Source organism: Ambystoma mexicanum, chromosome 14 (genome assembly GCF_040938575.1).
Source record: "Ambystoma mexicanum isolate Mex_15411 chromosome 14, UKY_AmexF1_1, whole genome shotgun sequence".
Lineage (NCBI taxonomy): Eukaryota > Metazoa > Chordata > Amphibia > Caudata > Ambystomatidae > Ambystoma > Ambystoma mexicanum.
In genome coordinates this window covers 518,195,175-518,223,132 of record NC_090940.1, presented here as the reverse complement: position 1 = coordinate 518,223,132, position 27,958 = coordinate 518,195,175, and the positions used below count along the sequence as shown (strand labels likewise).

Genomic DNA, 27,958 nt, shown 5'->3' with positions numbered 1-27,958 from the left:
GGGTCTCCTTGGAGACCCAAGTCGCACTTTGTATTGATTGGCTGAGGTGGTTGTCCGGGCTGGACAACCCCGCTGCTGAGTGATTGACAGCCAGGCTGTGTGAATGGGGGATTTTGGTATGAAAGGCAGGACTCTTGAGCTGGAAGTCTGAGTTGCCACTGGAACTGCAAAGAACCAAAGAGAAGTGGAGAAGACGACGGCTGCTGCAACTCGCGAGTCCCGGTGAAGCCCTGCTGCCGTCCTGAGCTATCTACCCTTCGACGACAAGAGAAGATCCAATCCGGAGTCTTCTTCCCTTGAGCCTGGTGGGATCAACCAGCTCACCTTCCACAGGCAGAGGACCCTCTTCTTGGTCGAAATCGCTGCACACAGCTGTAGTGGTCCGGATAGCCATCTGAAGAGCCGCTCCTGTTGTAAAGGAGCGCACCTTTTATTCACTGTTGCTTTTGCTACTGCTGGCTTCATCCCTGCGTAGTGCAGATCGCTCCAGACGTCGTCCTTGTCCCCACGACTGAAGCTTCAGGCACCATGAGTCTGCAGGAACTACCAGGAACAACTGCAGTGGCACCAGCTCTTCTTCGTACAAATAAAGTACTGTGTCCGACTTCGAGTAACTTGGGTGAACCCCTTTTATCCTCCCCAAAGGCTTGTCCTTATCTTTCTTACTTCTTATAACTTTTGCTTCCCTTTTGACAATATCCAAGTACTCCTGGCAATCTCGAATCGTGAACTCTTCTAACCTTGTGAACCTCGACAACAGGACCCCTGTCCCATTGACACTGGGGCACGCCTATTGACTTTTATCTACGTTTTAGAAAGTGTCTCCTGATTCTATCTGCCTTGAAAAAAGTATTGCCTATGATTTTTATCCCCAACTCTCTTGTGTTAATTCGTGTGCTAAGCGTGTTTGACTACGGTAACATTTCTTCTCACGGGTATGCTTCTCTTTCGTAAGACAGAACTGTCATTACTGTCAAAAAAGTGATCGCGTAACAACCCCCGGTAACGTCTTTGTTTCATAACACCGGTCTGTCAAATCCAAAGGTACTTACCTTGAATTGTTCTGCACAAGGGGAATTGGATGTGTGTAGTATATTTGAAGTGTGGTTTTAATTTAATAGAAGTGAAGTGTTTTGTGAACAGATGGTCTAACAATAAATGTACTTTAACTTTTTAACCAAAAACCTTGAGTCAGTGTTTGCTTGAGTCACAGTAATTGTAGCCCTTTGTGTAATCTCTACTACTGCTCATTTGCTCTTGAGATAAGTGTGGCTGCTCCGCTAATGCTACCACTCTGTGTAGTACAGGCTTGTACCAAGGGTGAAATTGTACTACCACCTGTAGTCTTAATCTTCTTTAGTGGTCCGTAAGGGAACTGCCCAGGATTCTGCCTAACATCCATCAGAGTCCAAACTACACATCAACCTTTTGGAGCTGAGGGTCTAGAATTAAGGAATTGAAGTATATGACATTGGTGAAAAGTAACCAAACCAGAAGAGCTCGAAAGTGTCCCAAGGAATTGTATTGTTTTGGAAAGGCGAAACACTTAAAGCTTGGGGAAGGGAAGCCCTTAACAAACCAAGAGCTGGAAGCAGCTGTGTACTTTTATTTGTAAAACTACTTATTTTGATGCGGACATCCTTACACTTCGTATACAATTTGATGTGAGGGCAAGTATAGGTTTTGGACTCAAACGGACATTTGTTTCAGACTTACTGACACAGACAAGCCTTAGTTTCCTTTAGGTAGGGAAATGCTACCTTAGCATGGGGCAAGTTAGGCCTTTTTCCAACCCTACATTTGATTTAATAAAAGTTTATAGCCCAAACATAATTCACTTGTCTGTGTCTACTTCATGATGCCTTCACACCTGACATAAGACTAACAATTCTTTATCTTGTGCCAGGGACACATTCCACCGATCAAACAACCTCCCAAACTCAGAATTAAACCAGTCCCAATTGTACAACATGGGGTCATACTTCTGGACTAAAGGCATCGCCCATGCCCCTGCATTTCCCGTCAAATATGAAATAACAAATGCCGTCCTAGCTTGCGTACTTTCAAACGCTTACATAGAAAATGTAACTGACACTGCATTAAGAATGTGAAATACTTCTTGGGATCCCCTGCAAATCATTCCGGGGTCAGCAGGGACAACTGGTAAAAAGGTACCCTGAGAAATTAAGCCATGTACCTGAGCTTTTAAGGCCGTTTTCTCTTGCCTGGTGTGTGCTAACTCCACTTGAATGTCTTGTAACTCCTTTAGCACCTCTGCTAAAGGCGGTGAAGTCTAATACATTTGGCTTAGGTGGTGTAAATTAACCTGTACTGGGGGCTGGTGATTATGTCAAGACCCACAGGGGAATATCGACACCCCCTCATGAAGCACAGAAGCCAAATGGGAATAGACCTCTCCCACCTTGGTTGGTAGAGGTTCCTGATTCTAGAGACACGAGTAACCACGAGGCAGCCAATGAGGGAGGAAGAGGTATTAGGGAGAGTTTGTGGATGGGTAGGGTGAGTTGGGGAAAGTGGAACGATGGTTAGGGTAACGTGATTGGATAGGATGGGGGAGTTTAGGGAAAACACAATGACCTTTGCAGTCACTCTTGATTGTGACTGACTGCCCTGAACACGCTTCCTGACCAACTTGACCCTGTCCAACCTAACCAAACATACATCGATACATGCACTACGCCTGGATATCAATACTTTCAGCACATAAAACTTGAGCCTGAGCACCTGGAACTCAACTCATGCTAAGCATACTCATATGTCCCGCCCCGTTCCTACATCCTTGTAGGAGTCCCCCCAACATGGGGACGGTACCGGAACCTTTGGCAGTGAAAAATTGAGCTACCCATTAAATTTAATATAGTGGGGCACAGCCTCTGAGGCCCCGCCCTCCAGCGCCTCATCTCAGTCCCTTTTTCCACACAGACATTGTCGGACCTGGCAACTAGGCGCAGAGAACTTTTTACTTCCTGCTTGCTCCCTGTTTTGTTTTTCAATCTTATTGCCTCGCCTCCTGCGGCGCAGGTGGGCTGCATGAGTATTCACGAGATGTGCCTCATGCGACCGTTCCCGGCCTCGGACCCCAATGCACTCTCTCTGGGACGCGTGCACGGCTTGCAGCCCTCTCGGTGACCCTGCTTTGAAGAATCGCAGAGACTCCTTCCCAGGGGTTCCTTCGTGCAAGGATTCTTGGATTCGGGTTCTGCCAGGCCTGATGCCTCTAAGGCTGCCGGCTAACGGCTCCCAAGCCAAGGGGCCCTAGGGCTCTTCTGGGTGATCCGTGGGCAGACTCGGGCCGTCAAGGCTACCAGTTCCCAAGCCAAGGGGCTCAGGGTCCTACCGGGCTGTCCTCGGAGTGGCAAACAAGTTTGTCCTCCTAATAGCCTGCAAGGTCCAACGGATCGTTGCGTTCTAACTCCCAAGAATCAGACCCTAGCACAATCGAGCTTGACTCCTGGCGCAGGTGCCGAGCGTGCAAAGCCTACCGTGAGTGAGGGCGATTCAACTATCGGCCCGCCGTCCGAGGGCTCAGCGCCTACCAGAGTGATCTGAGGTTGTTGCTTCTGTTTCGGGTTCAGGGCACAAGGCATATCCTCCCATGTCTGAGCCAGGACGTGGCTCGGGGCATTCACACCTTTCTGCCCAGGGCGTGGCGCAAGGCCCCAAGATGGCGGATAAGCACGTGGCAGAGCCTGCTAGACAGGCAGCCATCTTGGATTCGACTCTTGCCTCCCTGTGCTATCGCCCATTGAATGTATTGCAAAAAGATCCCTGTCCCCTTGCCTCTGGAAGCGGCGGCACTGTATGGTACAGGCAGCTGGTCTCCTCGGGTACATCTAACCACTGAAGCCTTACGGCTACACGCTTCACGGACCTCAGCGCTTCGATCAGGAGTGGAGACCCAGTGTTTCGGAGGGCTGGCCCCCTAGGGACCCTTGCGGCTTTCGAGGTCCGCTTCTTCTAGTGCTTCCTCCTTGTTAGGGAGAATTCTCATCTATGGCTAATTTCCCTCACCTAGTGAGTTTATTTTTTTCCACTTGGTAAGAGTGAGAGCTTTTCCCCCACTCTTACATGTGTTTTGCTATGTGTTTCCACCTGTTTTTGTGATTGTGGACTCTGGAGTACACCACTTCAGCAGCCCCCTTCTTTGTGTGTCACACAGCACCTTCTGTGCAGTGGCACAGGTTTGTCGTTCAGACTCCCACCGACTCCTTTTCTGAAGCGACTACTGTCCCACAGAAAAGGGTAAAGTTACCATTAACTTTACATAGTCAATCTACCACAGGTCCAGTACACCCCATCTTCCATGGAGTACTGGAAAGGGTTAATTAGTATCCCTTTTTATCTGTACCTCGTAGAGCACTGTTTCACTCTTTTAACATTTAGACATGGCTGGTGGTGGCAGTGGTATCTACCCTAACTTTCTACCGCAGTTATTTTATATAACCGTGGTAATATTGTAGGCTATTTTGTTAGCCTAGAAACTTAAACCCGCTTGACCAAATCCTTTTTCTTTTGGCTCCGGTGCAGTTTATTCGACATTTCTTTTTGTTAAACTCCTTCTTGTGTTTTGCTTTGCGCGGCAAACCAGGTTTGCCTTCTTTGTTCGCTGTCTTTTGGCAGGCTTCTACCTAGAAGCCCTCCTCAAGGCGCATGGGTGTCTAGGTGGGCTGAATGTGAGGGAGGGGTGTAGTCAACCCTGCACAGGGTATCCTACGAAACCTAAGTCGCACTTTGCCATGATTGGTCAAGGTGGTTGTCCCGGCTGGACACCCCACTGCTGAGTGATTAACAGCCAGGCTGTGTGAATGGGGGTGTTGTGCATAAAAGGTAGGTCTCTTGGGCTAGAAGTCAGAGAGTCGCCGCTGGGACTACAAGAACCGACGAGAAGCGGAGAGAACGACGGCTGCAACTACCCAGTCCCGGTGAAGCCCTGCTGCAGTCCTGAGCTATCTACCTTCAACGACTCAGAGAAGATCCAGTCCGGAGTCTTCTTTCCTTGAGGTTGGTGGGGATAACCAGCTCATCTTCCACAGCTAGAGGATCCTCTTCCTTGGTCGAAATCGCTGCACACAGCTGTAGTGATCTGGATAGCCACCTGAAGAGCCTCTCCTGTTTTTGAGGAGCGCACCTTTTATTCCGTGTTGCTGCTGCCGGCCTCATCCTGTGTGGTGCAGACCTCCTTCACAACGAAGCTCCAGGAATCGTGGGTCTGCGGGAAACCAGTAGGAACAACTGCCAGGGCACCAGCTGCACCGTTGGAACAAGGTACTGTGTTCTGCTTGAGGAAACTGGGTGAACCCCTTTTCTTCATCTCCAAAGCTTGCCCTTGTCTTCCCTCCTTCTTATAACTTTTGCTTCCGAACATTGACAATATCGATGTACTTTTGACTACGTTGAATCTCGACTATCTGACTGTGTGATCCTCGGCAACAGGCCCCGGTGTCTCTCAATCCTGGCTCCGGCCCTTTGACTTTTGAACTCCTGTCTTGATTCTGCCTGCCTAACCAAAATATTGCCTGTGATTTTTGCCTCCAACTCCGTCTGGGTATCTCAAGTGCTAAGTGTGTTTTTACCCCGGTAGCATTTCATGTCACGGATACGCGTTTAGTTAGTAGACCGAACTGTCATAAAAGTGATCGCAATTGTATTCACGGTAACATGTTTTGTTCGTAACACCAGTGCATTCAACACAGGGTACTTACCTTGAGACTTACTGTACAAAGTGAATTGGTTAGTTGTAGTATATTTAACGTGTGGTTTTTATTTAAGTTTAATAGAAGTGTTGTGTTTATAACTAATGGTTTAAAAATAAATATACTTATTTTTTACATGAAACCTTGAGTCAGTGTTTGCTTGAGTCACAGTAATTGTGGTCCCTTTGTGTAATCTCTGCTGCTGCTCATATACTCTTGAGATAAGCCTGGCTGCTCCGCTACTGCTACCACTATAACTTAGTAGTACAAGCTTGTACTAAAGGTAGAACTTGTATTGCCACCTGTAGTCTTAATTGTGTGTAGTGGTCCCTAAGGGCACTGCACAGGATTCTGCCTAACACTCCTCCTCCTCATGCGTTCCCCACAGATGAATGGGCACCTGAAGGACATAGTGAAGGAGGTGATCCCGCAGGTTGTGCCTCCTTGGCCTCCACCTCTGAGCCCTCTGCCTGCTCCTCCAGCACTGCCAGTGCCTGTCGCTCCCCCTGTCCAGGTCTTGCCGGTCATCCATATCCCTCTGCCTCATCCTGTATGACCAATGCCTCCCCATCCACCGTTGTACCTGTCTTTGGTTCCAGACCAGGGAGGGACCCCGCTGGTACATGCGTCCCAGGCCCCGGACTCCCCTCGGTCTGTAAAAAAGGGGGCTGGGGGACGATGATGACGATTAATTCTCGTCATCTGTTAAGGCCTTTCATGACCTCCTTCACAGCCTTGCAAAGTTCTTGGGGGTACCTCTGCTGGAGGTCAGAAGTGCTAGCAGACGTTTTGGGCAAGCCTGCCACGAGTCGTGCTGGCATTCTGCTCCAGAAGGATGTCCTGCAGGTGGCGAGAAAGGTCTGGGAGAAGCCCACGGCCAATGCCCAGATGAGCAAGAAGTTGGACAGCAGGTTCAAGCTGACGGACGGGGAGCCGGTGCTCCTGGCCACCCATCCCAAGCCTCACTCTTCAGTGTTTGCTGCAACATGGCTGTAATCAAAACCATCGTCTTTGTCATCTTCCTCCTCGGGAGGCTCCTCCATTTGCCTGTCCAAGGAGGACAAGGTCCTCGAGTTTTTGGGCAAACGTTATTATGCCATATCAGGGCTGCATTTACGGCAGGCCAATGCAGACACCCTTTTGGCTGTGGTGGGAGCTGAGTTTTTCTTCTGGGCATCCCACTGGCGAGGCAAGCCTCCTTCAAAGCTGGTCTGACCGATGCCCGGCCCATTGTGCAGGACCTCATGGAGTCTTCGATACCCCACATCAATACAGCCAGCAGAGGGCTGTGCCTGGGGGTCATTATGAGAAGGACGGCGTGGATGCACGCCACTACACTTTCATCCGACGGGCAAGAGCGGATCTTAGATCTTCCCTTGGAGGGCATGGACCTTTCATTCGTCCTCCATTGACGAGGTGACAAAGAACACCTCCACGCAAACCGCCAAGTCCTTTGCCATCCTGCCTAAACCAGGGCAGAAGTCCTTCCCTCAGTCTCAGGGCAGGACCGACTTCAAACGCTGCGCTTTCACCAGCTTCAAGGGGATCCGGGACCACGGTACGCAGAAGCCTGATAGGTCACCCAGCGACAACAGGAGGCAATAGCAGAGGACTTTGCATGTTTTTTTCCACTCATCCTCCTCTGCCGCTGCCTCAGATGCCAGGAAGCAGCAACGTCATGGTCGGGCAACACAGCTCCCCGGCTGGCTCTTTTCCAGGACAGCTGGAAGTGTTTTTCAAGAGTCCTTGGATCCTTTCTATGGTCTCCACAGGCTTCAGTTTTCCTCTTCCTTTTCCTCTACCATCCTCTACGTCAGATAGGGTCCCCAGCCCTTTTACATGAGATCCTTTCTCTTTTGGAGAGGCATACGGTGGAACCATTTCCTCAATCAGACAGGGGCTCCGGTTTCTACTCCAGGATTTTTGCAGTACCCAAGAACAACCAGGCTGGCCTGGGGGTAGTCCTGGAACTGTCATTCCTCAACCTGTTTTTACCGCTCGAAAGCTTCAAGATGAGTGCTCACGTGCGCATAGCGGACTCTGTGTGCAGGGAACTGGATGTGTTCCCTAGACCTCAAGGATGCTTACCTTCATGTCCCCATTTACCAGCCTCATCTGAAGTTTCTTTGGTTCACGATTGTCCTACCATTTCCAGTACAAGGTGCTGCCCTTCGGCCTTGGAACCTCAGGAGATGGCTCAATTCAAAGTTCTTCTTGGGACTGGTTGTTCCCACTAGCCAAAGGGAAGGAGTCGTCCTCTTCGGAGCACCTCAGTCGCACAGAAAACCGGGTCAGGACAGCAGTGGTCACTTCACGGTGTTGCAAAGGGTCTGCAGACGTCCCTAGTTCAGGAGAGTCACCTTGCAGCATGTGCTCAGCCAGCTGGAGGAAGGGCATTTCCTGGCCTACTTTCTTGTCCCTATTCATGCAAAGCATCGAAAGTTCCTGCGGTTTGTGATCCAGGGACGGCACTATCATTTCAAGGCCCTGCCCTTCGGCCTGAAATCAGACCAGAGGGTGGTAACAAAGTGCTTGGCTCGGGCGGCAGTGCATCTACGTCTCAAGGCCATTCACGTATACCCTTTTCTGGACGACTGGCTCATCCGCTCCGGCTCTCATGCGCTGGCAATCCAACATACTGCGGAGACCATTTGCCTTCTCAGAGAGCTCAGATTCTCCAACTATCTAAAGTCCTGCGTGGAGCCATCACAGAACGCTCTATTCCTGGGTACCCGTATCAACTCGGTCGAATGCCTGACTACCCCTTCAGAGGAGAGGGTGACAGCCATCCTGGGGAAGGTGCAGCGCCTTTCGTCAGCGCTATCCGCGACAGTGCAAGCCATCAAATCACGGATAACAGACCTCTTTCAGGCCGGCGAGAACCCATTCCACCAGAGCAATCATTGCTATATGGTGGTCCATCCAGACCTTCACAAGATTCTACTGCATCGAGTGATTCCAGGGAGGAGTCCCGGGTCAGCCAAACGGTGCTACAATAACCTGTTTGAGGTGAGCCTGTTCCAGGGTTAAGTTATTGCTTCTGTTGAGCATTTTCACCTCCTGTGGTTGTGTATATCTACTGATATGTAATCGTATTCATGAGCATTTGAATCCATGCCAGGAAAAAAAAAACAAGTTACTTAACTGTAACTCCTGTTTTCAAGCATGGATCTGGCATGGATTCACATGCAAGCCCTCACTCCTTCCCCTCTGTGGCTCTTCTTTGTTCATGCTGCCACTATATGTGCTCTACCAAATCTGAAGATGGCCACCAGGGGTGGAGCTTAGGGAGACGACTGTCATTGGATGGAGTCAGTATGACCCAAAGGACAGTGGTTGGTTATAGAGAAGTGCAGTCTTCAGGCTAAAGCAAAACTCCTTTTCTCTTTTACCAAAGATTCCCAGCCTGACGACGGGGAATATTCAGGAGCATGTGAATCCATGGTGGAGAACAGGAGTTACAGGTAAGTAACTTCCTTCTCACAAAATAGGAGCATAGAGGGAGAGCAGTATATTTGGCATGGGGTGAGGGGGTGCGGAAGGTCAGTGAAGTGAATATCGGGCTGGTTTTATTTCATGGGTTCTTGGTAAGAGTGTTGCTGTTGGGGTGGGTGTGATTTTTGGTCCTTGTTTTCATGCACCATGTTTTAGTATCAGGAACACCATCATACAAGAGGATGATATAAGGACTCTGTTGGGGGGCTCAAAACACACTTGGAGGGCAACAGGTGGGAAGGAAATACTGTATGTGCTGTTGACCATAGTGAATATGTTTCTCACCATGTCATTTGAAGCACTGGAAAAGTTTCATTAATCTACGATTGATATAAAACAAATAGTTTCCTGTCTATGGGAAATGCGCAGAGAACTGCATCTTTTGCATTCCATACCATACCTTTTTTTTTAAAAAACTTATTTTGTTTCTTTTTTTTTTTCTTTCTCAGCACCAATTGGACAAGCAGTTCATCGGTTGCTGCTTATTCAGGCCTTCCGCCCAGATCGCCTACTGGCTATGGCACACACATTTGTCTCAACAATTCTTGGAGAATCTTTCATGTCAATAATAGATCAACCTTTGGACATGTCACACATTGTTGATACCGAGGTAAGTTTACAAGATTCTTCTTGTAACCGTATTGTTTAGATCAAGGCTACCAAGCACAAACTGATTTTAGACTTAAAATACAATTCATACTTCTCAACAGAAGTCTATCATCTGTTTAGCAATAACTTTTACATGTGTTTTTGTAAGTTGATTTTAGCGATCCTCATTGTATGGGGTAGCTGTACAGCAGGTTTGTCTTACAAGTACAAACACAAGACGGCAGGAGTTTGAATTTTTAATTGCTTGATATCTTTTTTAATTGTTTGATATTTTGAGTGCCCAGGGGTTGCCCGAGTTATCCACAGAACATGCAACAATGGGGTTGTCCTACCTACTGGCACTTCTTAGAGGTCCCTGAAGCATATGCAAGCCTGGCATATTCCCTCCCCGGCCTGCAGCATCCTATGGGATCCTTTCGCGAAATAGACCTTCATCAATTGTCACAGATGACTCAAGAGAACACTCTGACTTCCAGAGATGGTTCAAGGGATTTTATTTAATGTTTTGATAGGACGCTAGGGCTGTTTCTTACTCTTTTGATTAACCGTTTTCCAGCCTTGCGCAGGTGTCCTTATCCCCCAGATTAGTATCTAGAGCTTATTGTCTCCTACGGTCTAATGTCTCATTATTAGTGAGCGCCTAATCTATCTAAGCTCCCTCTGCATCTTTCTAAACTGATTCTACTCTGTCCTTGTTAGTGCTAAAGAGGTTGCTAGGGTGTGCCTTTCAGACACTGTCCCTACTATGTCACCCTTCCCATTTACTCTCTACATTCCCTCTAACAATCTCTCTCTCCCCAAGCAAGTCTTTTGTCCCGAAGTTGTCTTGGTCGGCCACACCCACTATAGCCCTTTTTACCACATAAGAAGCCAAATGCCCATATACAGTGGCCATCAGAGTACTAAAACATTATTTTTTTAAAAATATTTTCCTCATTTCAATACTTTATTTATACATTTGATATTTTACATCAACAATAAAATATAATGCAATAATACAATACTCAAAGAATATCTATACAAATATAACATATTAACTTTATCAGCAAAGAATTGAATTAAGGTGGAAGAAAGAGGGGAAGAAGAGAAAAAAAAGTATTAGACTATAATAGATAACTATGCATAGAGATCATTAAATGTACCCCAAATCCTTTCATGTTTGTCAAGCTGGTCCTTTGTTTTAAAGGATACCTTTTCTCTCCTGGACAGAAGGCACAATACTTACAACCAATCCTCAATACTGGTAGAATTGTTACTTTTCCAAAATTTTAGAATCTGTTTTTTAGCTAGGAGAGCTCTAAATAACCAGAATATTTTACTGTTGGACAACCCAATATTTAATGGTATTAAACCCAACACTCCAAGAAGCGGCTCTCTAGGTATAGGCAGGCCCATGATTAGTTCCATTCTCTGGAAAACACCATCCCAAAATATCTGTACTTTTCTACAAAGCCACAGCATGTGAAGTGTGCTACCCATCTCCCTATTGCAATTCCAACAGGTGTCTACAGTACTCAATCTGCAAGTTTTCATCTTCCATGGTGACCAGTATACATAATGGTTAATTCTTTGTTGTGTATATCTCAAGTCTAAATCCACCTTATATTTAACAGGACCTGTACATACATGCTCCATTCAATGTCTGACAATGAACAATTCAAAGTTCCAATTCGCTCTACCACAATGTGAAGCCACCTGGGAGGTAGAAGGCGTAATCAGTTTATGCAGGGTAGATGCAGACAAAGGGACAACCTTGGAGAGATGCAAAATCGTAGGTGAAGCATGCGTTGTAGCATTTAATGGCGAAAATAATACACCCAAAAGTTCCTGTAACGCATTATAACAACCAATCTCAGTTGCTTTCAGCTTATATTTAAAGCGTAAAAACTCAAAATCAACCATATTCTGGCCATCATGAACTTGCCCAATTCTCCAAATACCCGCACTTTGCCAAGAGGCCCATCACAAAACCCTATTATTCTGTTTCACAGCCTGGTTTTTCCATAGACAAGAATCTTCACACAATAAATACTTCTCGCTTCGAATCTCATTACCTTTACGCCATTCCTTCACCACATGTTTTATAAACGGTGGAGTTGTATCAATCGGTAATCTTTTCTCCATGAACAAGAGCATATCCAGCGGAGTGGGTGAGATTAGTTTTTCAATTTTAGTCCAACCTGCACTATTAATGTTTACATTTGCCAACCATTGATGTAATGCACGCAGCGTAAAAGCCGAGTGATAGCGCCTTAAATCAGGGTAACCAAACCCACCTAGATGCACTGATTTGTGAAGAACATCTTTTGGGATCTGTGCCCTGTTTCCTTCACCCCACAAAAACGTGTTCAGAGATTTGTTAATACTTAACAGTACACTACTCGAAAGCGGCAGGGGAAGCATACTAAAGACATACAAAAATTTCGGAAGAAGTGACATTTTAATTACACTAACTTTACCCCACAGAGTCAGTTTTAACTTCTCTAATTTACAGCAGAGCCTATCTATTTCTGTAATCTTCAAGTGAATATTATTTGTAAGTAAAGACTCAATGAACCTGTTTACATGAATTCCCAAATATTTAAGACCTGAATCAGCCCACATCTCCCGGCCCACCTCAAACAGCCCCCTATGACACGAAGTGGAAATTGGATAAATCAAAGTCTTGGTAACATTAACTTTGTAATTAGAGAATCTACCAAATTCCTGCAATGTCCGTAGAAGCTCAGGATATGATTGCTCGAGGTTTGATATCAGGACCAGGAGATCATCTGCGTATAAAAGAACTTTTGATACATTTTCCCCAAAAGGAATACCCATTATATCGGGATTATTTTTAAGCATAATGGCGAGAGGCTCAATAAATAAATCAAACCGTAGCAGAGACCACGGGCAACCCTGCCTAGTACCTTTCAGAATCTCAAAGCAATTGGAACAATTCCTATTGACAGTTAAAATCACTTTTGCACCTCCATATAGGGCTCTAAAAAGTCCAATAAAAAGCGTCCCACAATTAACTTTAAGCAGAACCTGATGCAAAAACGCTTTTTCTGCGTCTATACTAATTGCCGTATATACATCAGCTGAATGTCTCTTTTAGATAAATGACCAAGTAATTCGCGTAAATTGTCACCGTTATTCCTTCCACTTAGAAAACCTGTTTGATTTCTATGGCCAAGCTTTGCAAGTAAGCTATTCAATCTTCTTGCAAATATTTTTGTCAAAATTTTAACATCCATATTCAAAAGCAAAATAGGCCGGTAATTTCCACATAACGACAGGTTTTTACCTGGTTTCGGTATAACCGTTATTAAAGCCATCCGCATTGATTAAGCAACCGCCTCATTATCCAGTATTTCTGTATATAATTTTACAAGAAAAGGTGCTAAAATCTGACTAAAGGCCTTCTAAAACTCTATTGGAAAACCATCAAGGCCAGGACATTTACCATTTGCCAAAGAATTGATGGAATCTAAAACTTCCTCTATAGTTATTCGTGCATCTAGGTCTAATCTCTCTTGCTCAGTAAGTCCTGGCATATCTAATCCACTTAGGAAATTACTTGTTTCCATTTCAGAGACTGTCTCATCATTCTTATATAAAGACTCCTAGTACTGCGTGAACTCCTCACAAATTTCTACATTCTTCCTCTTAATCATTCCTCTTTGATCCATAACAAAAAGCATTTGTTTATTATTTTCTTTCTGCTGTGTACGGCTTGCTAACAAGGCCCCAGACTTTTCTCCCCTTTCCCAGAATGCTTGCCTAGAATAGAATATTTGCGTTTCTGCCTTATGATGGAGCTCACACTCTAAAGCATTTTTTGCACGAATCATGGCCAGCATATTCTCTTCACTAGGGAAGTCACAATAACACACCTCAAACGCCTTATAAACATCCTCTAGGGTAACCATAACCTTTTTGCGTTGATTTTTTCGATATGACGGAAAGCTTATAATTTTACCTCGCTGTGTTGCCTTCAATGCATCCCAAACCATTGATAGCGTAGCCACTGATCCCAAATAATCTTTCATAAACATTGATATTTACATTTCTATGTGCATTTCTTAGTCCTTCTCAAAGCAGTTATGTCTTGTGGCCTTTCTCTATTTGGGACACAAAGACAGGATTGTAACCTATTTCCATGTATACATAAGTGTAACATGTAAACTCGTACCCAGATATCGTGGGACGGGGCGCGCTACATTGCTTTATCCAGATTTCTAATCCATACATACAGCAAACCCGCTTGGACAAACTCACTCTGCCATTGTATCATCCATGTTTACTATAATTGTATTGCTAATTGATGTACCATACCCAATGTAATGTATGTCACCTGTAATTTTAATTGTAACTTGTTTATTCTATGTACATACCCAAGTGTAACATGTACACTTGCGCTCAGATACCTTTGGGTGTGGAGAGCTATACAAATAAAACAAACAAGGGAAAGGCACGAAGACACCCTCTTGATTCTAAGCCAGTTTGTACTCATTTGGGGATCTCCAGTTTTCCCAATCCACATATCTGTGAGTGTGCCTGAGTGTATAGAGGTTTGGCTGGCAGTCAAAACATGAATGCTTGCTGTCTGTGGGTTGGTGGCCTGGCTTATCCAGCCCATGAGCGTATGTGTAGATCAGTGGGAGACCTTGATAATGCCTCAGATATCATGAACACTGGCTGAGATGTGCTAATTCTGCTAAGGATTGTGGTGTGGCTACATTGACTGTGCCCATGGTATTTTGTCTATGTATACCTACTTCTCTGTGCAGCTGATGGAATCCCTACATAGGATTTTTCTTTTTTCCATCTGTTAAGCTGGATCAATTGGTCGTCTTCAGCTAGCATTGCTGCTGGAGAATCCTTTTGACCCTTGTGCCTGAAGGTGGGAGCCCTTCCCTGCTGACCTGGAACTGGAGGGGCTTCCTTCTATTCTGTCTTGGCTGCTCATAGGAAATTGTGGGTTGCCTTCAGCAGTTATCTTCTCTGTGGGAACGGTTTCTTGATGTTTGGTTTGCTTGCTGGATTTTCTTGAGTGCTGTTGTTGCTCCGCAGTTCCTTCTGCCTCGTGGGTCATCATCAAGGGTGTATTAATCGCTGGGATCTCTTTCTCGACCAGAGACCCAAACTGCTGCAAAGCCCTATGCAATCCTGGCATCAAAACCCATCTCTGCAACTGCACTTCCTGGACCATTACTCACAGTGCCGGCTACTGAAGCATTCTTCCAATGGCTCTTTGATCCTGACTCTATGGTTGATCATCGCATTCAGTGTCTCCTGGTCCTGAGCGCAGAGGTGTTCCTCTGCCCCCTATCAAATCCTACTACATACCTATGCTGCTTGGCTCACTCTGCATCCAGCTCCCACCTGTGTTCTGTTACTTTACATTTGGGCTGGAACTCTTGTGTGTCCATTAGGCTCTCCAATCTGCTTTTTTCCCCCCTTCTACTGTGTCATTTGACTGTAAGTCTTACTTAGCTTGTTTGACTCTATAAATGCTGCAGATGTAGTTGGTTGTTCCTGTTGCCTATGGGAGAACGTTTTGACCTTATAATCTACATAAGTGATAGTAACAGGCTCTTACCGAGACCTAGACAGTTTCTCTGGTACCTCTTGATGCCCTGGAGTTTGCTGTACTATTTTATTTTATTAAGTACTACTGATGTTATAATAAATTGTTACATTGCTTACCTTCGGTAATCTTATTTCTTATGGATTCTCCTCATACAGATTCATTGTCTTTGATTTATTCCCAGCACCTGGTGATATTTAGAATTTGTTCAGCTGCCGTGGGGTGCTTCTGAGGGGAAAGTATAACAGATGTGAATGAGCCATCTGTGTAAGGGTCGGGTTGGGCGGACGATGAGAAATCTGTGGAGGGCGATTCCCTCAGAATGAAACAGCATCCTTGACTGCTGAATTTAGGCAGTAATATTTAGCAAAAGTGTGCAAAGGAGCCTAAATGGCTGATTGGCATATGTTCAAAGCTTGTACACCTCTCTGCAATGCAGACGTAGCTGCTAGGCACTGGAGCGAGTGGCCACACGATCCTCTTGCACTTCCTTCCCTGCCAGATAGTAACACTTGGAATTGCTTAGTACGATTAGCCTAGATAAGGTTCGTTTGAAGCGCATTACCCACCTTGGCTCTGGCTAAGGAGATTAATTAACTGGTCATTCACCCCAAAGCCTTTCATTCTGGAAATATAGTAGCTAGCTGCTCCTTTGCTCCTTCGTTAGGAGAGATTTTCTTTTAGAACCTTAAACTCCATACATTCCTATGGGACCACCAGTCTTTTTGCTTATTTTATAACCGTGTCCTGACTTTTGGAGGTCTGTAAAGCCTTCTGTTTATTTTCTGTGAAGATGGATTTCTAAAATCAACCCTGGTGGGCAAATTCTGCCCTAGTTATAGTGAAGAGAGAGTTTAGTCCGAAGGAGAGCATGAGCATGGTCAGGGGCCCTAAAGAGTTCTAACAGAATGGCACACAATAATTCAGCTTAGACACTCCGTTATAAAAACAAATTATTTATTTAAGCCTTAAAGAACTCTTCAAGAAATGAAGCTAGCAGGTAGTAATATCACACAAACCCATATAACACAAATATATTGTCACACATCTTCGGATGTTGTCCCTTCTCCCCTATGGGAGCCCCTTCCCATGTGGCCATGTAGGTGAAGCCTACATGGTCCCTCTGGGGATGATGCTTAGCGGGCGGACCCCATGAAATTAGGAATGACTATTCGGAGAGAGCACAGTATATTTCCCATCCATCAACCTCTCCCTCACCCATTTACCCTGTCCTAGCGTCACCCCACATACCTCCATATGCCTCTGTAAGGTAGAGAACACCCAGTCCTTAGGAGGTACTGAGATGAGGAAGAGTAAGTGTAACCTAGGTAAATCACATCTAGAAACTGAGACAAAGAAGATCAGACAACCTAGTGAGGAACGAAAACCTCACTACTGTGACTAGGAGGAAGCGCGGAAACATGAAGATCGCCACTGCAAAGCACATTAAACGGTCTAGTGGTCACAGACTTCCTATTGGTTCAACCTTAGTTGAAGTAGAAGTGGGAATCCAGGAATTGCTGTCAAACCCTCCCTCAAGGATCAAGGAGCAGGATTGCTGTGCTGTAAGAGAAGCGTCTTTGGACCAGTATGCCTACCAGAAAGAGGGGGGGACCCTTGAATGCCTGCAGAGTACGAAGAACTAAGGGAAGCTGGAGACTCCCTCACCAGACACCTGTGGCAACAAGAGAAGAGTCCCAGAGAGCCAGCAAACCGAAGGGAGAAATGTGGAGGCCCACGACCAACCACAGGACTGTAGCCAAGACCCTATAGGTATTAAGGTGGCTGGGTCTATGGTTGGGTGTCCCAGAGGGTGCGAAGAACCCTATAGTCAACAGTGCATGGAACATGGGGGGGAAAGAGAATAACCCCTGTGGTACATTAAGAGAAGCAAGACACTATAACAAAGAGAATAGGGTCTGGGACCCTTGCATGAGTATGACATACCACGTAACAAGGATACCTAATCATCCTTGTGGCAGCACATTTAGGGGATCACGAACCAGAGCTATCAAATGAAAGGGGAGAAGGTGAAGAGAACTGAGAATAAGAGATACTTGGCAGGAGAGTAAACAAAGTCTGTATGTGAGATTAAGAAACAGTGAAGAGAACAATGTAATAAACCCAGTGTTTGGCAGGTGAATAAACCAAGTCAGTGTTTGAACCTAAGAGACCTAGGAGAAAAGAGAATCAAGTCCACTAACTAGAGTCTGGGGCCCACCATGATGTGGGGAAGCATCCAAACCCCTCTTCGTCACAATGCCTGGTAGAAGGGAACAAGGTCTGCCAACCACGGTCCGAGACTGTTAGGGAGAATTCTCTCTTTAGGCTGAATTTCCTAACCTAATGAGTCCCCCAGCAGCTTTGATGGATTTCTGGAGTTAGTTTTTTCTCCTGCCAAGAGTGAGACTCTTTTTCTCCCACTCTTGGACATGATTTATGGTGTTCCTTTGACTGTTAAAGTGTTTTATGGGCTATGGGGTCCTTTACTCCATAGGGTCTCATGTGTTTTTACTATGTGTGTTACACAGCACCCTCCGTGAAGTGAAACAGGGGTGTCATAGTGACACCCCACCATAGACTCCATACCCTGGGACTGACTACTGTCTCCCAGGGCATGTAAAGTCACCATTGGCTTTACTAGTCTCAAATTATGAACAGAAACCAGTACAAACCATCATATTTTGGACGTACTGGTCGGGGCAATTTGATTGCCCCGGGGTCTGTTAGTCGAGGGGGCACGTCTCCGTCCCCCCTGATCGAGTTTTGGCTGGTGGCAGTGGATACTACTTTTTATATTCGACCGCAAATCTATCCCTATGGGATTTTCCCATTGTTGGAGGCTACCAACTTAAATTATTTAATTCTCATAGCCTCGAACATACTGCCGGTTTATTTATTTAATATTAATTCGCCGGTTGGTATTTTTTGCCAGGACTCGATTCTAAAATGGCGTTTGTGTTCTCTTCTGTGACTCCAACCCAAGTCGAGCCCTTTGTTCCACTTTTTGGCGGGCTTCTCCACAGAAGCCTCCAAAAGTGGTGCCACTCTGTCTGGGTACCACAGGGGGTGTGGAGGGGGTTTAGGCACCCTGGACTGATTTACCTTGGTAACTCAAGTTGCACTCTTGTGTGATTGGCCCAAGTGGTGAGCCGGCCGGCTCACCACTTAGCATGTTTGATTGACAGCTAGGCTGAGTGAATGGGGGTGTGCTGCATAAAAGCAGGGCTTTGGGGACTGGAACTTCAGAAGTCGCCACAGGACCTGAGAATCCGACGAGGGAGAAGCTGAGCCGACCTACAGCGACAACACCACCAGTGGAGCCCTGCGGAACCGACTCACCACTTCCCGACGACAGAGAAGATCTCCCGGCTGGAGAGGCTTCTTCCCCTGACTGGTGGGCACAACCAGTTACCTTCTTTTCCTCGCATCCCAGGACGTCTTGTGGTCGAATTGCCCGTGCCAAGCACCCCGGCAACCAGATAGCCACTTACCACTGGACCGCGAATAAAAGGACTGCTCCTTTTACCTGAGAACTCCGGGGCTGGTTTCTTCCCTGGCAGTGCAACGGACTCCTGTCTTCCTCCCCGACGAGATCCTCTCTTCCTCAGGACGAAGCACCGACTTGCATCTGCTGCCAGGAACAACTGCTCCCGCTGGAGTATTCTCACCACTTTAAGGTACCGTGTCCGCCAGGCCTCCCTTTCTAAAGATTGCTACAAGGTAATAATAATCCCTTAACCTTCTGGACTGGGCTGGCCGCCTTGACCATCTAACTGGTCCCTTTCTTTGGTCCAACTCTTTCTGAACCTTTTCAAGACTTTTGTGCACTTCAACCGTGTGACCTTGGACACATTTCTTTCTGATCCTCTTAAAGTGGATCCGGCCCTCTGAACTCTAACTTCACGGTTTTACTTTGCCTTCCTCTCTTGTTGTGTTCTTGTGAAAGTGTTGGGATCTGTTTCAAATTATACTCTGCTTTTCTCTCCCTTTTTAAAACGAATTATTAGAGTGCCATCTGCGTTAAGCGCTCACCGCTGTCTGAAAATAAGTGGGGCTTTACTTAAGACTTGTCTAAATATTCTTTTTAAGGAAGTGTATATCTTTTAGTGACCGTGTTTTTGAACTGCTTAACCTTAGTGCCTGTGTGTTTTACTAGATGTGGTTTTAAATAAGTAATTATATCTCTTTTACACCAAGCTCTGGTCAGTGTTTACTTGTTCTACTGTGTTCTTTTGACCTATTGTGAATACTCTGTATACTGCCTAACTCTTCTTGAGGGAAGTCTGACTGCTCAGCCACAGCTACCAAGTGGGTTTACTGCCAAACACCTGTAGTCTTAAATCTTTTGCAGTGGTCCCAGAGGGAACTGCACAGGTTTCTGCCTATCAGAGACCGGCCACGTTTTGGAGAAGGATCCAAACCACTCTTTGTGGCAGTGCCTGGTAGAAGGGAACCAGGTCCTCCAACCAGGGTCAGAGATCCACCACCATTTGGAGATGCCTAAGAGAGGCCAGTTGGGGAAGAGACGTTAGCCCCGTAATGCCCACCCACCACCAATTGTTGAACTGTTATAAGCCTAAGGAAGGCTAGGGAAGGGAGACTTCTAGCAGTGGATGAACTATACCAAAAGCCTGAGGAGAGAGATCCCCCGCCCCCCCTAACACTTGGGTCTGAATTTTAAGAACTGCCTTTTTGCCCAGGGGAAGCTAGCCATTCTCCAGCATGGGGTCTGCCATGAATTCCCATGTGCTCATGAATATTCCCTGTCAGGCTGTGAATCCTCTGTAAAAACGCTGTTTCGCTTTAGCCTGAAAATGGCATTTCGAAGGGATTGTGTCCTCCGACGTATTCCTTATCTTTGATAATTCTTCTCCAGCTTGCTGCCCTCGGACCATTTTTTCAGCAGAGGGCGCTGCGCATCGACGTCCGTCGAGTTGATGTCCTTCGACAGCCACCGTATCAGCGCCGACATCACCATGCCCATAAATAGCCACGCGCAGCGTCCGTTGCTCAGTCCTGTTTTTCCACGCTTCGGGGGGCCTCGGAATATCGTTGCTCAGTTCTTCAGTCAATATACTTCATTATTCCTCGTGAATACCGACTCGTACTCGATGGCTTCCTCATCCGAACCGACGACTCCACGGTTCGGCTTCAAAAAATGTCGAGACTGTGGAAAGACAATGTCGTTGACGGATCCTCACAGGATCTGTTTGTGGTGCCTGGGAGTCGAGCACCATTGTTCGGAGTGCGAGGTCTGCATGTCTATGACGGCGAAAGCCTTGAAGGAGCGTAAGGGGAAGCTCGAGAGATGTAAGGCAGTCCAAACTTCTTCAAAAGATTCCTCGGCGGAGTCGAGACAGTCGTCTCCTCGCCATCACAAAAGACATTCTCGTTCTAGGTCTCGAAGCAGTTCCCATCACTCTTCGAGATCTAAGCATTCAAAAAAGAGACGTCGAAGATGCCCTTCCTCGTCTTCCGTTTCCGCAAAAAGGGTCTCCTGCCCCACAAAACATAGCTCTCGGGCTTAGTGGGAGGAATTCAGGAAAAAGATGCTTAGCGTCTTCGAGAAAGCAGCCTCGACCCCCTCAAAGACTGCTGAGGGTGATACCCTGGGTGAAAGACCCAAAAAATCAAAACGCTGCGAGTCACAGCACCCGGCGAAAGAAGCTACACGAGAGCGTCATGAACCCTCGAGTAAAGGCAAGGTTGCGTCTTCGACGCCGTCGTCTAAGATCCCTTTGCCGCATAGATCTGTGTCTTCGACACCATTATCGAAGGGTTCTTCGATGCACAGGTCAGTCGATTCGACGCCGTCGTCGACGCCGAGAAAGGACAAACCCACGCCCACCTCACAGCCAGAGGCCATACCCAGAGCCTCGATCACGAGAATGTCGTCGACAACCTCGAGTAGAATTCCGATACTCTCGAGTTGCTCGAGGCCTCTACCAACTTTCTCGACGCCTTTTTCGATGGCTTCGAAGCCTTTAACGTCCGCGACGTCGACGTTTTCTCAGCCAATTATGAAGAATTTGGCTCCTTCGTCTCTAGAAATGGGATTTATACCATTTCCAAGATCTGATCATTCCAGAGCCTTAGCATCTATTTATGAGGCAGGGGAGAATTCGGATCAGGAGAGACCTTTTGAGTTGCAGGGATCTGCAACTCCTGTACCAGAGGAATTTACCTCTGAGGAAAGTAGGTTTAAGGACCTCCAAGAATCCTTACATGAAGCCAAGTGGGCTGGACACTTCCCCAGAAGTGGAATTTGCCAAACCAGACACAGGGGAACATGCTGAAACCCCTTATAGAACCTTGATGGCAAGGATACTAGAGTTTGTGGGGTGGTCTACACCTTCACCTGCTTTTCAGCAAGACGACCTCACAGATATTTTGGTTAAAGGTCCACAGGAGGATCCTGTGGTGCCATTTCATGCAGCACTACAAAGGAAAATATTGGCAAACTGGGAAACCCCTGAGGTTATCCCGGCGGTTAACAAAAAATTATCAGCCAAGTATATTCAGGGTCAGTGTCTACTGCTGACCCTGAATATTTATCCAAACACCCAACTCCGGAGAGTCTAGTTGTTCAGGCAGCAACTTCATCGGGTAGTAAATCGGCTTACCCTACTGTTCCACAGGACAGGGATGACAAGAGATATGATTCTATGGCCAAAAAAGTCTTTTCTGCATGTATCATGGCGTTGAAATCCATCAATGCCACGTGTACGCTCGCAAGGTTCAGCCATACACTTTGGGAGTGTGCTTCATCAGCGGCTGACTGCCTCCCGGAGGGAGAAGAAAGGGAAGCGTTTCTCAACATCATTAAGGATGGTAAGGATGCAATGTGCGAATCCCTTCAGACTGGCATCGATTCTGCTGACAGCATCAGCAGGGCCATGGCGGCAAGTACAACAACCAGGAGATTTGCTTGGTTGCGAAAGTCTGGTTTTGCTTCAGATGTGCAAAGCAGACTCTTGAATATGCCCTTTGACGGCTCTTCTTTGTTTGGTAAGAAGGCGGATGACAGTTTAGAAAAGCTTCAAACATCAAAGGCAACTGCAAAATCCCTGGGAGCTGCAATCCGTCGGACACCACATCGCCCCTCAGGAACTTCTTGGAGAGGTAAGTCCTTTCGCTTCTATTACGCATTCGGAAGAGGCAGAGGACAGCCGGTTCAAAGGGGTCCGAAAAAATTCACCCGAGGTGGACGGGTTAAAAATACAAAAGCCGCAGCAGGTGCCTCTTTACCCTCGGCATCTGCATCAGCCGCCTCCAAACCGCTCTGAGGACTCTCCTCACAAGACACCAGCAGGGGACAGGTTAACTCAACATCTGACCGAATGGCAGGCTATTACGTCAGATGCTTGGGCATTGGAGACAGTTGCTCAAGGTTACTGCCTGCCTTTTCTACGCATCCCTCAGTCATCCACCGGGGAACAGCTCTCTGAAAGTTCCAGATCCGCTCCTCTTGCAGGAAATTGTAGACCTGCTAGAGAAAGGTGCCATAGAACCGTTACCTGTAGCGGAGAGGAACAAGGGCTGGTACTCCCCCTACTTTCTCATCCCGAAGAAAGAGGGAGGACTGAGACCTATCTTGGATTTATGAGAATTGAACAAGTTCCTCAGGAAGGACAAGTTCAAGATGGTAACTCTCTCTCAGATCCTTCAGGCCCTCCGGCTCCAGGACTGGCTGGTATCTCTGGACCTCCAGGATGCTTATTTCCATGTGCCAATCCATCTCAAACACAGGAAATACCTGAGGTTCGCAATTGGTGGCTTTATTATCAATTTCGAGTTCTGCTATTTGGGCTGACCTCCGCCCCGAGGGTCTTCACCAAGTTAATGTCGGTAGTGGCGGCAAGTCTAAGGAAGGGAGGGATTCACGTCTACCCCTAACTAGACGATTGGCTGATCAGGGCTGTATCTTCGGAACAAGCTCAGATCCAGCTAGATTAGGTCTGTCACTTCCTCCACAAACTGGGCTTCTCCCCCAATTTAAAGAAGTCACAGATGATACCATCAGAGGCTCCAGTTCATCGGAGCGGTCCTGGACACTTCTCTGGGAAAAGCCTCGCTACCAGAGGTGAGGGCTCAAGATATTCTGCAGATGGTCACCAAGTTTCAAAATGCCCAACATCTCCCAGCCTTCGACCTTTTGAGGTTGCTAGGCCTCATGGCCTCATGGCATCCTGCATCTTCCTTGTGGCAGAGGCTCGCCTGAGAATGAGATCTCTCCAGTGGGCACTAAGAACCCAGTGGTCTCAATTCTCAGGAAAAATGACAGATCTCCTTCGGATTCCGGACAAGGTAGCCCGAGACCTTCAATGGTGGGCTTATCGAGAGAACATTTTGAAAGGAGAACTGTTTTGGCAACCATGGCCGGAGAGAACAGTAGTCACGGACGCCTCACTCACGGGGTGGGGAGCCCTTGCCAACGACTTGACCATCAGTGGTCGTTGGTCTCCATCGGAGTCCATACTACACATCAACCTATTGGAGCTGTGAGTGATCAGACTAGCGCTGAAAGCTTTCCTATCATCAGTACAGGGAAAAAATGTCCTGATAATGACGGACAACACAGTGGCCATGCACTACCTCAACAAAAGAGGAGGCGTGGGATCACTGCCACTGTGCAGAGAGGCAATGCAGCTCTGGTTTTGGGCAATTCAAGAAGGAATCTCTCTATCGGCAGTTCACCTAGCCGAAGATCAGAACTTGACGGCGGACGCTCTGAGCAGGCAGGGCACAGTCTCCCACGAGTGGGAACTAGCTCAAGAAGTCCTTCAGGAGATCTTCGCTCTTTGGGGAACCCCTCAAGTGGATCTGTTCGCCACCAGTACTAACAGGAAGTGCGATCTGTGTTGTTCAAGGGAATTTCCCCCGAGAGGAGCTCTAGGGGACGTGTTCATAGTGGACTGTGAGTTTCCACTCCTGTACGGGTTTCCACCAGTCCCTGTCATTCCTCAAATGATCAGGAGGTTGAAAAGATTCCGGAAGACCATGATCCTAATTGCCCCAGACTGGGCCAGGAGAACGTGGGACCCGGACCTTCTGGACATGTCCATCTGCCTTCCAATTCGCCTTCCACTCTAGGAGAATCTTCTCTCACAGAAGGGAGGTCAGGTTCTCCATCCAGACATCAGAACCCTCAACCTTCACGCTTGGCTTCTGAAAGGTTGAGATACAAGGATTGGGACCTCCCTGATGACGTTATGGAGGTGTTGCTTTCAACCAGAAGGCCAGCAACAAAGTCTTTATACCGCTGCCGTTGGAACAAATTTTGCAGCTGGTGTAGATGAAGAGAATATCGACCCATTTTCATGAAGTACACCAATGGTGTTATCCTTTCTACTCTACTTGGCAAATTCAGGCCTTCAAGTTGGCACTATCAAGGGCTATCTCGCAGTGCTATCGATTTTCAAGCGCACTGCAGAGGAGCCATCGTATTTCAAATTACCCTTAGTAATACAATTTCTAAAGGGATTAACTAATGTCTATCCTCAAGACAATTCCAAGTTCCCTTATGGGACTTCAATTTAGTCTTAAATTTCCTGATGGGTACTCCTTTCAAACCACTCCACTCTTGTTCGCTAAGATTTCTCACTCTTAACACTGTCTTATTAGTGGCACTAACATCTGCTAGAAGGGTGAGCGAATTACAAGCTCTATCTTGTAAACCCCCTCATACAATTTTTCATAAAGACAAAGTTGTCCTAGAGGTGAAGCCTAATTTCCTCCCAAAGGTGGTTTCTGAATTCCACATCACTCAGAAAATTACATTATCTTCATTCTATCCTCCTCCCCATCTGGGGAAAGAGGAAGAAAGGCTACACAGGCTGCAACCAAGGCGGGCTTTAAGCTTTTACATCAGCAGACTTGCTAGGATTAGGCAAGCAGACCAACTTTTCCTAGGTTACTCAGGGCACAAATTGGGACTACCGATAACAAAACAGACCATTTCCAGATGGATTATTTTGGCCATTCTGGAATGTTACAAACTAGCAGGGAAAGAGCCTCCTCAAAATCTTAGGGCTCATTCAACCAGGGGTATAGCTGCCTCTTCGGCCCTCCAAAGAGGGGTTCCGGTTCGAGATATATGTGCGGCTGCCACATGGTCGTCTGCACATACCTTCACAAGATTTTACAACCTGGATTCCTCCTCTAGCCAAGAGACTAGATTTGGCAAAGCTGTGTTATACTCTGTTCATTCTTGAAGGGAAACATGGCAATTTTACTCCCACCTGCAGTTACACACCACTGCTATGGGAGTCTATCAAGATAAGAAATACGTCAGAGGACACATTCCCTTCAAAGAACAAGTTACTTCTTACCTGGTAACGTTCTTTCGATGGGATGTTCCTCCGACGTATTCCTTATCGCCCCTCCCATCCATCCCCGCAGTAATACTTCCCTTGTGGTTGCAGCTTACACTCCTTCAAGGTCAATAACCAATTCAGGCACGACTTATCTTATGCTACAAAAGGGAACTGAGCAACGGACGCTGCGCGTGGTTATTTATGGGCATGGCGACGTCGGCGCCGATACGGTGGCTGGCGAAGGACATCAACTCGACGGACGTCGATGCGCAGCGCCCTCTGCTGAAATGTTTTTCCGAGGCCAGCAACCTGGAGACGAATTATCAAAGATAAGGAATACGTCGGAGGAACATCCCATCGAAAGAACGTTACCAGGTAAGAAGTAACTTGTTCTTCTCCTCTATGACCAGTCGCTGTCCTTCGGGTCATACTGCCCCATCGAATGACAGTCATCTCCCTAAGCTCCTCCCCTGGTGGCCAGCTTCAGATTTTTACCACTCATTTCAATGTTGGGAGTCCTCATCTTGCTCGAGTATTTTGCTATTTTTTTTAGTTTTTTCAGATACATTTGATTATTTTTTCTCTGATCCTTTCAACCGTTCGATGACCGGCAGCAGGGACCCATTGACGGCGAAGATCTACTTTCATCGCTAGATCATCTTTTCAAGTGTTTTGAAGGCCAGGCTTAGGCCTACTTCCCACATGTTAATGTTAAAGGTATTTGTACCATGAATTGGTCCCCAGGAAATGTGGACTACAGAACGTCTACGTCGAGAATCGGCACCTCAAGAGTCTATATTGCCTGCAGCCAGACCATCACGAAGATGCATGCAAGATTTGCTGCGGCTAAGACAATGCCGGACCGTTATCGAAGGTTAGTGGCATGGCTCAAGGAGGAGAAGTTTGTAACTAGAGGGAGGTGCCCTTGGAGTGGCAGAGCAGAGGGCTGTAGAGAACAAGATACACAAGTGGGTTCGCTCTGACAACTAGATTTAAGGGGGGGGTACTCTTTTTTTAAAAAATTTTTTTTATAATAGTACACATTAAGTTATTTACAACCAACATTGAAAACAGTACAAAAAGCTATTGGTTTTCTGTAGCCAGGCTTGGGGTGACCTAACACGTGTTAGGTCACCCCAAGCCTGGCTACAGAAAACCAATAGCTTTTTGTACTGTTTTCAATGTTGGTTGTAATATGTTTATATAAGTTAAACTTTACTATCACTTGTCACTAATAGGTGGTGGTCACTATTTAATTCCAAAGCACCAAAATGGAATTATATTTGTAAAAAATGTCTTTGAATTTAAATGAAAAGATAAAAAACTAAATATTTTTGTATACTAATCCCTTAATGTTGAAATGCATAATTAATAAATGCAACTCTATTCTATGTGAAGATGTGAATCTTTAAGTCTATTTGTGTTTAGGTTTCACTTCTACTATACATGAATGAATAAGTGTGACATGACTAAATAACTTAATGTGTACTATTATATAAAAAAAATTTTAAAAAAAGAGTACCCCCCCTTAAATCTAGTTGTCAGAGCGAACCCACTTGTGTATCTTGCTCAAGGAGGAGAAGGCCTCCCCATCTCCGTCCACGATGAGCCTGGCGGTTGGGCGGGGTTCCTTCCACCGGGAAGTCTCTGATCCTGTCTAAGCACAGATATTTGTCCAAGGACAATGCTACGAAGGAGAGGCCTCAGGAGGCCCATTGAAAACTCTGTCAACAACCTTATCGTCCACCAAAACCACGCCTTTATCTACGACGGCTTAGTTTTCCAAGTTGTCCACCTTGTTGGCCGCTTCCCAGTTGGCCACTGCCCCGTCGATGACTAAGACTCCTTCGATGTTTTTTTCTGTATCAATTTCGGCGACACCCTTCATTACTTCATCAAAGGGGGACCCTATTACTACTGTGGTTTCTGCAGTCAAGACAACGGCAACCCCACAAGTGGCTCGGCCTCCTGCAGCAGCTGCTCTGTTGGAGAGCAGGTGCCCATTGTCTCATCATTCCCGAGGGATTCTGGAAGGATCAAGGACCTGTCTCCTAAGGATTTTCTCCCCAGGCAGGTGAGGCTGTCACTGGTCGGGTTGATGGGGTCTCCAAGGAAATCCCCACACATCTATACAAGCTTTGATGATGACCACTAGCCCGAAGGCTACTATTCGGACCAAGAATGGGGCTTAGCCTCGTATCCCGGGAGTGATATTTCCAGAGGGAGCCTGATCTACCGTGTGGCCC

At 46.6% G+C, this 27,958-nt stretch overlaps 1 protein-coding gene across 1 annotated transcript in view; it reads left to right on the top strand.

Moving 5' to 3' along the window:
• The window catches only part of DYNC1H1 (dynein cytoplasmic 1 heavy chain 1), a 2,031,190-nt gene that overhangs the window by 1,549,572 nt on the left and 453,660 nt on the right, over positions 1-27,958 (top strand). Inside the window, exon 65 of the mRNA XM_069637760.1 lies at positions 9,659-9,819. Within this exon, the coding sequence (XP_069493861.1) occupies positions 9,659-9,819 (161 nt within the window). The remainder of the gene's footprint in view (positions 1-9,658; positions 9,820-27,958) is intronic.